We start from the raw sequence: 10,141 nt of genomic DNA, 5'->3' as shown, positions 1-10,141 counted from the left end.
AGCCAATCCTGATGGAAAATGAGCTTCCAAATCCTGGATTTTTACCCCATCCCATCCTCCAAGCTCGGCCTCAGGTGCTCCAAAGGCTTTTCCCTCAACCTGGAAGCTCACAACCAAAATTTCCAGTGGGGGAGGAAAAGCCGGAAAATTCCGGATCCTTCCCGGGGGAAAAACCCACAAAAACCCCGGAATTAGGGGCTGCCCCGCGGATCCGATTTTTTTTTTAGGTTTTGCGTTTGGAAAAACCGGGAATTCTGCCAAGCTTGGGAATGCTTTTCTGTCCCCCCCCCAAAAAAACCCCACCAGGGATTGGGGGCGTATATTAAAAATCCAGGATCTTTCCCACCCCTTCCTGCTTTTTCCCTCCTCCAGCCTTTCTTGGGAGCGAGCTCAAGGCTGGAAAATCTCATTTTTCCAGCTTTTTATTTTTCCCCCCCTCTCCCCTCCTCCTTTCCCCCCTCCCAATTCCTGATGCAAATTTATGGAAATCAGGAGGCGCCTGCTCCCAGCCAGGGATAATAAAGGAGAGGGATGAAAAGAGGGAGGAATCCCGGCACGGGGAGGGCTGGGGAAAAATTCCATTGTTCCATGGGAAAGGGCGGATTTATTTTCCTGGTAAAGGCAAGGTTGGCTTTAATTAAATTTGTGTTTTCCGTGCTTTTAATGAGCTCCGTTGTTGGGTGGCTCCTTGCTGAGGGGATTGCGGATGGGATGGGAAAATCGGGAAAATCCAGCAGCCGGATCCGGCTCATCCCGATCCCAGCAGGGCTTGGATGAGGATGGGAAAGGGCCAAACCGGGGGAAAATTCCATTGGAAATGCATTTTTTTTTTCCTGGGAAATTTGAGCATGAACCCCACTTAAACCTCATGTTCCCAAAAAAACCCCACTTTTGGAGGATTCCAACATTCCCATTTCCCTCATATTCCCAAAACCTCCATATTTGGAGGATGAAAACACATCCAAAGGACTGGGCCAAACTGGGGGGAAATTCCATTGGAAATGCATTTTTCCTGGGAAATTTGGGCATGATCCCAACTTAAACTTCACCTTCCCCCCAAAAAAAACACTTTTGGAGGATTCCAACATTCCAATTTCCCTCATATTCCCAAAAATTCCGCATTTGGAGGATGAAAACACATCCAAAGGACTGGGCCAAACTGGGGGAAAATCCGTTGGAAATGCTTTTTTTTTTTTTCCTGGGAAATTTGGGCATGATCCCCACTTAAACTTCATGTTCCCAAAAAAAACACTTTTGGAGGATTCCAACACTCCCAGATCCCTCCCATTCCCAAATGCGGAGCTTTTGGAGGATTCCAGCATTCCCATTTCCCCCATATTCCCAAACACTCCGCATTTGGAGGATGAAAACACATCCAAAGGACTGGGCCAAACTGGGGGGAAATCCATTGGAAATGTGGTTTTTTTCCTGGGAAATTTGGACATGATCCCAACTTAAATGTCGTATTCCCAAAAATGCCATTTTTGGAGGATGCAAACATTCCCAAATCCCTCCTATCCCCAAAAACGCCGCATTTGGAGGATACAGAGGCCCAAGGACCTCTTGGAAAGGAGCAAGGAGCCAAGTCCAACTGGGAATTTTGGCTGGAATGGGAAAATCGGGAAAATCCAGCAGCCGGATCTGGCTCATCCCAATCCCAGCAGGGCTTGGATGAGAATGGGAAAGGGCCAAACAGGGGGAAAATTCCATTGGAAATACATTTTTTTTTCCTGGGAAATTTGAGCATGATCCCAACTTAAACCTCATGTTCCCCAAAAAACCCCACTTTTGGAGGATTCCAACATTCCCATTTCCCTCATATTCCCAAAACCTCCATATTTGGAGGATGAAAACACATCCAAAGGACTGGGCCAAACTGGGGGGAAATTCCATTGGAAATGCATTTTTCCTGGGAAATTTGGGCATGATCCCAACTTAAACCTCATGTTCCCAAAAAAACCCACTTTTGGAGGATTCCAACACTCCCAGATCCCTCCCATTCCCAAATGCGGAGCATTTGGAGGATTCCAGCATTCCCATCTCCCTCATATTCCCAAAACCTCCGCATTTGGAGGATGGAAACACATCCAAAGGACTGGGCCAAACTGGGGGGAAATTCCATTGGAAATGCATTTTTCCTGGGAAATTTGGGCATGATCCCCACTTAAACTTCACCTTCCCCCCAAAAAAAACACTTTTGGAGGATTCCAACATTCCCATTTCCCTCATATTCCCAAAAACTCCGCATTTGGGGGATGAAAACACATCCAAAGGACTGGGCCAAACTGGGGGAAAATCCGTTGGAAATGTTTTTTTTTTTTTTTCCTGGGAAATTTGGGCATGATCCCCACTTAAACTTCATGTTCCCAAAAAAAACACTTTTGGAGGATTCCAACACTCCCAGATCCCTCCCATTCCCAAATGCGGAGCTTTTGGAGGATTCCAGCATTCCCATCTCCCTCATATTCCCAAAACCTCCGCATTTGGAGGATGGAAACACATCCAAAGGACTGGGCCAAACTGGGGGGAAATTCCATTGGAAATGCTTTTTTTTTTTTTCCTGGGAAATTTGGGCATGATCCCAACTTAAATGTCGTATTCCCAAAAATGCCATTTTTGGAGGATGCAAACATTCCCAAATCCCTTCTACCTCCAAAAATGCTGCATTTGGAGGATACAGAGGCCCAAGGACCTCTTGGAAAGGAGCAAGGAGCCAAGTCCAACTGGGAAATTTGGCTGGAATGGGAAAATCAGGAAAATCCAGCAGCCGGATCCGGCTCATCCCGATCCCAGCAGGGCTTGGATGAGAATGGGAAAGGGCCAAACCGGGGGAAAATTCCATTGGAAATGCATTTTTCCTGGGAAATTTGAGCATGAGCCCCACTTAAACCTCATGTTCCCAAAAAAACCCCACTTTTGGAGGATTCCAGCATTCCCATTTCCCTCATATTCCCAAACACTCCGCATTTGGAGGATGAAAACACATCCAAAGGACTGGGCCAAACTGGGGGGAAATTCCATTGGAAATGCATTTTTCCTGGGAAATTTGGGCATGATCCCAACTTAAACCTCACCTTCCCAAAAAAACCCCACTTTTGGAGGATTCCAACATTCCAATTTCCCTCATATTCCCAAAAACTCCGCATTTGGAGGATGAAAACACATCCAAAGGACTGGGCCAAACTGGGGGAAAATCCATTGGAAATGCGTGGGGTTTTTTTTTTTTTTCCTGGGAAATTTGGCCATGATCCCCACTTAAACCTCACATTCCCCAAAAAACCCCACTTTTGGAGGATTCCAACATTCCCATTTCCCTCATATTCCCAAAAATGCCACTTCTAGAGGATTCCAACACTCCCAGATCCCTCCCATTCCCAAACGCCGAGCATTTGGAGGATTCCAGCATTCCCATTTCCCTCATATTCCCAAAACCACCACATTTGGAGGATGCAAACACGTCCAAGGAACTCTTGGAAAGGAGCACGGAACAAAATCCAGCCGGGAATTGGAAGAAAAGCTCCTTTGCAAAGGAACGGGGTCAGAAAATCCATCCAGGAATGGGATCAGGAGCGGATCTGGGGAGACGCAGCCCACGGAGAGCTGGAGATGCTCTGGAGAATCCCATTCCCACATCCCAGCTCCACAGGAAAAACCGATTCCTTCCCTCCCCCCAGCTCTGATCCAGGCTTTTGGGAGGGGTTTCCATAATTTCTCCATTCCCAGGGAATGCAGTCGAGGCCAGTGGGCGCTTCCAGCCCTTCCCACCCGCTCCGATCCCATCTCGGATCCTTCCCATTCTCGCTGCTCCAATAATCCCGATCTAATTTGCCGGGAGCCGGCGCCGACTTCCTTCGGCACTTCATTAGGGAGCGTGAGCAGCATCTCATTATCCCGACCCCGCCACCAATTCCCGGCAAATTCCCCGCCGGAAAAAACCCGAAGTCCAAGCCGGAATTGCCGTCCCCTGGGATGGGGGGATCCCAAATCCATCCTCGGTCGCGCACGGAGTGGTTTCTGCCCTCCCGACCCGGATTTGTCCTTCGGGATCCCCCCGGGGTTGAGCTCAGTTTTATCTTTTCCCAAAAATCCAGGCGCTTCCACGGGGATGATTTCGACTTTTCGGAGCGTTGTGCTCACCCTGACACTGGAATTCTTTCTGGAATTCCACATTCCCATGGGTCAAAGGACCCTGTTCCTAATCCACTCCTTCCCAACCCATTCCAAACACCGTCACGCCCCCCCAAAAAAAGCTGGAAAACATCACCACCGGCATTTCCAGATTTAGGGATATTTCGGGGCTGGAAACACCCAGGTGTGGCCACGGGGGGGGGGTGGAATTTTTAGGGAGCGGCCTAAAATTTGGGACCATCGGGAAGGATAAAAGGAAACCCGGGAATTAGCTACGGGAGATCGGGGAAGGGGATTGAGGGGGAGGGAAGCCGCATAAATCCAATTAAAAATTCCCCCACGCCGATTCCAGGGATGGAGGGGGACACGGACAGGCTCGACCCCCCGCTCCTGGATTTTCCGGCGGCTCCTCCCGGCAGGAGAAGGGACAGACAAGGAGAAAGGGGAAGACGGATCCGAGGGAAGGAGGGAGGGAGGGAGGGAAGGGGGAGCGAGCACGAGCCGCGGTTATTTATAGGAGCTGCGTTTGTGCGGGAGGAGGGAGCGCTGCCAAAAAGGGATGGGAAAAAAATAATCCCGGAGCCAGGTGCCTCGGGAAGAGCCGGGGGTGGGGAGAGCTCAAGGTGAGCCAGAAAGGGAGGAAAGGCAGGGAAAGAAGGAATTCATGAAAATCGGGATTTGTCCCCGGTTTCTCTGTCCGATCTCAGCTCCGGCCTCCGCAGAATCGGAACGTGGACGGGAAGGATTTTCCTTCTGGCTGGGAATTCGGGATGCGGCCACGCCTCTGGATGGGGGTTTGGGGAGAGGAGATCCCGAAAATCCAAAGGAAGGGCCTGGGATGGGATGAGAGCTGGAGCACGGCTGACAGCTGAGGGGAGAACAACTCCTGGATCCGACCGTGAATCCCGGCCCGCTTTGCCCCATGGATGGAAAACCGCATCCCAAAAAACCTGCATCCCAAAAAACCTGCATCCCAAAAACCTTTCTCCACGGCCGGGCTCCGGCCCAAATTGCACAGGAATTAAAAATTCATGATCTCAGCCTGCAAAGGCCTTACCCTCACCTTGGGGGGGAGAATAAAGAGGAAAACTCCACATTATTTTAGGGAAAAGACCCGTTTTGCCTTCGTTCCGGAGCCAACCCGGAGTTCTTTGCGCTCCAGGTTGGACGTGGGGAAGGGACAATCCCGGATCCACGCGGATCCCTCCCGCGCCCTCACGTCGCGCAGCGCTGGGATGGCTCCTGGTTTATTTATGGAAAAGCATGAATACGAAACACCGTAAAATCCATAAAAATAAACCCGGGGAAAGCCAGGAGAAGCGGGGGAGGACACGAATCCCATCTCCCGGGGAAGGGGGAGGCGGATGCGGGATGGGATAATCACGGCATCTCTGCGTCTCCTCGTTCCTCCCCGACCTCCTTCCCTGCCTCCCTCCCTCCTCTTCCCTGATTTTTTTTTTTTCCCTCCATCGCCTCCCCCTCTTTTCGGAGCCGCTGTCATCGCGTTGTCACCAACAACTGGGCTCGGAGTGAGATGGAAAAAAAAAATCCGGAGGGAAAAGAAGGGGAAAAAAACCATCGTAACGTTCCAAATCCACCCCGAAAAACTCGATTTGCCATCCCGATAACGCAAAAACCTGGGAATTTATTCCTAAACCGGAGGCGGTTTGGGCGGGAGGAGCTGAGAGCGGAACCTGAGCCAGCAAAGGGAAGAGAGATCACGGAATCGGGAGAGATCTCCAAGGTCGGGGAGTCCAAAGGTGAACCCGGCACGGCCCCAAGGGGTTTGAACTCCGCCAGGGATGGGAATTCCATCGTTTCCTCGGGAAAAGGTGGCGAAGGAAGCGAGGAGATGGGCCAAGCCTTGCTGGGGGCTTCGGGAGGGAAAGGCCAAGCCAGGCTTTAGGAAAGAACAGGTCAAGCCAGGCTTTAGGAAAGAACAGGCCGAGTCAGGCTTTAGGAAAGAACAGGCCAAGCCAGGCTTTAGGAAAGAACAGGTCAAGCCAGGCTTTAGGAAAGAACAGGCCGAGTCAGGCTTTAGGAAAGAACAGGCTGAGTCAGGCTTTAGGAAAGAACAGGCCAAGTTGGGTTTTGGGAAGGAAAAGGCCAAGTCAGGCTTTAGGAAAGAACAGGCCAAGCCAGGCTTTAGGAAAGAACAGGTCAAGCCAGGCTTTAGGAAAGAACAGGCCAAGTTGGATTTTGGGAAGGAAAAGGCCAAGTCAGGCTTTAGGAAAGAACAGGCCAAGCCAGGCTTTAGGAAAGAACAGGCCAAGTTGGGTTTTGGGAAGGAAAAGGCCAAGCCAGGCTTTGGGAAAGAACAGGCCGAGTCAGGCTTTAGGAAAGAACAGGTCAAGTCAGGCTTTAGGAAAGAACAGGTCAAGCCAGGCTTTAGGAAAGAACAGGCCAAGTTGGGTTTTGGGAAGGAAAAGGCCAAGCCAGGCTTTGGGAAAGAACAGGCCGAGTCAGGCTTTAGGAAAGAACAGGTCAAGTCAGGCTTTAGGAAAGAACAGGTCAAGTCAGGCTTTAGGAAAGAACAGGCCAAGTCAGCCTTTAGGAAAGAAAAGGCCAAGCCACTTTAGGAAAGAACAGGCCAAGTTGGGTTTTGGGAAGGAAAAGGCCAAGCCAGGCTTTGGGAAGGAGAAGGCCAAGTCAGACTTTAGGAAGGAGAAGACAAATGGGGATCTAGAAAGGAAGAAGGAGCCAAGTCAGGATTGAGGAAGGAAGAGTCAAACCGGACTTCAGGAAAGAAAGGCCTCTGGAGAAAAAGGCCAAGTCAGGCTTTAAGAAGGAAGAGCTAAGCTGGGCCCAGGGATAAAAAAAGGCCAAGTCTGGCTTTAGGAATGAAGAGCCAAGCTGGGCTTTAGCCCGTGCCAGGCCAGGATTAAACCTCTTTGCCAAGCAGTAAGGCAAATCCCCTCCGGTTTATGGCTTTCCTCCCTTTCCCTGCCTTTTCCTGCGGCAGCCTGTGGATTTCCCTTTCCTCCCTTTCCCTGCCTTTTCCTGCGGCAGCCCGTGGCTGACACGGGCAGGACAAATGAGAGCGTTTAGGCGCTAATTAGGCACTAATGACCCGCTCGGGAGGTCTCAGGAAATGGCAATTTGTCGTGTTCTCGCCAAGCCCGGGGGAAGCGCGGCCGAGTCATTGACCCCATTACGGACCCGGCCTCCTCCAGACGAATAAAAACCCGCTTTATTCCCGAGGTTTTTTTCCCGCTGGGAATAAAAACCCGCTTTATTCCCGAGGGTTTTTTTTTCCAGGCCGAGGCTGTCGGAGCAGAGCCAAGAGTTTTTTCTGGGGTGCTCAGGGGGTGCGGCGCTGCCTTTGCTGAGCCGATGCGGGGAAATAAAAAGGGTTTAGCCCCAAATTTTCCCCGGCTTTTCTTCCCCCCCAGAAGAGCCTTTGGAAAATGTTAAAACCTCTTCCCGTCGCTATTTATAGAGGATATTTATAGAGGGAAGGAATTGATTGTACTTTTGAGGGGAGAAAACGGCGGTTTGGTCCAAGTTTCGGATTTAAACTCTGCCAAGCTCCTTCGGTTTTAACGAGAGCTGGGCTGGAGCCAAACCTCAGCGTCCCTCTCTGCTCCTCCCGGATCCGGGAGAACCCGAACCGGGCCTGGATGGGATCCCACCCTCCCGGGAAGGAGCCGCGTGAAAAACGCTGGTCATTTTAAAATTTAGAAAGTTTAATAGTAAATAAAGCGGTTATAAATATAGAATTAGAGTAAAAAAAAATTGAACAATTAGGGTTAGGAAGATAAAAACAAAGTTACAGACGTCTGGGTGCAAAAAGCTCCGAAGAAAGACCCCATTAACAAAGGATTATCTCCTAAAAGCAACCGCCTGTGGAATATTCATACACGTGAAAAACACGGATCACTTGTTTTTAAAATTTTGAAAGTTTAACGGTAAATAAAACTGTTATAAAAATAGAATTAGTGGGAAAAAAAAAAAAAAAGAACAATTAAGGTTAGGACAATAGGAGAAAATAAAAACAAAGTTACAGATGTCTGGGTGCAAAAAGCTCAGAAGAAGGACCCCCGATAACAAAGGATTATCTCTTAAAATCTCTTAAAATCTCTTAAAATCTCTTAAAATCTCTTAAAATCACCTGTTGAATATTCATACATTTCATACATGATGCATAAATTCCATTCAAACAAAGAATTCTCTCTGGTCGGCTTCACTTTTTTTTCCCTTTAATTTCTACGGTGTCTTCAAGGCTGAGCGAGGCAGGAGAAGTTGGCCTCTTCTGATAAGGAAGCAATAAATTCTTTTTTCTCTGAAAGATTTACATTTTCATGCAGCTGCTGTACAAAAACTACATTTTAACGACAAAACTGCATTTACCACGATATCAAAACGTTAATGCAACATTACCAATCGATGCAACGTAACACAAATAGCGAGTATCTTGCGTAGAGCCGTGTAATAATGCGCTTTTCGCAAAGCCGGATCCGGGCGGAGCGGTTTTGGCAGCTCCAGGCCTGGCACCGGCAGCGTTGGGTTTCTGCCTCACATCCCAATCCAAGCTTTTCCTCCCTTCCAGCTGATTCCTCCCTTCCAGTTGACTTCCTCCCTGCAGGTGCCAGCGGGATCCAGGCATTCCGCAGGAAAAAATGGAAAAAAAAAAAGGCAGGAATTGGCTTTTGGGGCCGTCCTGGCACCGAAGGAGAAAGCCAAGGTGCGTTCACCTTCACCTTCACCTTCACCTTCACCTTCACCTTCACCTCACCTTCACCATCACCTTCACCATCACCTTCACCTCACCTTCACCTTCACCATCACCTTCACCTTCACCTCACCTTCACCTCACCTTCACCTCACCATCACCTTCACCTTCACCTTCACCTTCACCTCACCTTCACCTTCACCTTCACCTTCACCATCACCTTCACCTTCACCATCACCTTCACCATCACCTTCACCATCACCTTCACCTTCACCATCACCTTCACCATCACCTTCACCTTCACCTCACCATCACCTTCACCATCACCTTCACCTTCACCATCACCTTCACCTCACCTTCACCTTCACCATCACCTTCACCTTCACCATCACCTTCACCATCACCTTCACCTTCACCATCACCTTCACCTTCACCATCACCATCACCTTCACCTTCACCTTCACCTCACCTTCACCATCACCTTCACCTTCACCATCACCTTCACCTTCACCTTTGCCTTCACCTTCACCTTCACCTCACCTTCACCATCACCATCACCTTCACCTTCACCTCACCTTCACCATCACCTTCACCTTCACCTTCACCATCACCTTCACCTTCACCATCACCTTCACCTTCACCTTCACCATCACCTTCACCTTCACCATCACCTTCACCATCACCTTCACCTTCACCTTCACCTTCACCTTCACCTTCACCTTCACCATCACCTTCACCTTCACCATCACCTTCACCTTCACCATCACCTTCACCATCACCTTCACCATCACCTTCACCTTCACCTTCACCTTCACCTTCACCTTCACCTTCACCTTCACCTTCACCTTCAGCATCCAAGGCGGGGTTTGGACAATCCCAGCTCAGCCGCCACCGTCGCGCTCCGGAGGAGGAAAGGGAGAGGTTTGAGGGGGAGGAGAGGACGTGAATTCCGGATAACGGCGCCCCGAAGGCTTGGATCTCGCCCTGGGAATGCGCACAGCCCGCTCTGGCACTGGGATCGTCCCCACAGGCACCAAACCCCGGGAAAACTCATCCCTCTCCCACCTCATCCCGCCCCGGGAGCTCCGCGTGGATCCGGCCGTCGGGGATCATGGAATCCTCGTTAATTATCCGGGCTGGGATCATCTCCGGGCTGGGATCATCTCCGGGCTGGGATCATCTCCCGGTGCCACCACGGGGTCTCCTCACGCCCTTAATGCGCTGTGACTTCCGCCGCAACCCTGGGATCGACGCCACCGATCCGGTCTCCGACCTGTCACGGAGCCTTAAAATCACGCAGGGATGGCTCCGGGGGAAACCGCGGCGCCGGAGAAGGGCGGG

General features: G+C 50.3%; 1 protein-coding gene across 1 annotated transcript in view; it reads right to left on the bottom strand.

Annotated features, from left to right (window-relative positions):
• Nucleotides 1-9,588, bottom strand: part of IGSF21 (immunoglobin superfamily member 21) — a 61,749-nt gene extending 52,161 nt beyond the window's left edge. The window contains exons 1-3 of the mRNA XM_058424275.1: nucleotides 9,424-9,588; nucleotides 9,157-9,258; nucleotides 8,991-9,098 (exon numbers count right to left, since the gene is read on the bottom strand). Coding sequence (XP_058280258.1) covers nucleotides 8,991-9,098; nucleotides 9,157-9,258; nucleotides 9,424-9,588 — 375 coding nt within the window. The remainder of the gene's footprint in view (nucleotides 1-8,990; nucleotides 9,099-9,156; nucleotides 9,259-9,423) is intronic.
• Nucleotides 9,589-10,141: the final 553 nt, after the last annotated feature.

This window comes from Hirundo rustica (genome assembly GCF_015227805.2).
Source record: "Hirundo rustica isolate bHirRus1 chromosome 22 unlocalized genomic scaffold, bHirRus1.pri.v3 SUPER_22_unloc_1, whole genome shotgun sequence".
Classification (NCBI taxonomy): domain Eukaryota; kingdom Metazoa; phylum Chordata; class Aves; order Passeriformes; family Hirundinidae; genus Hirundo; species Hirundo rustica.
This window is presented reverse-complemented; position numbering and strand designations above follow the sequence as displayed.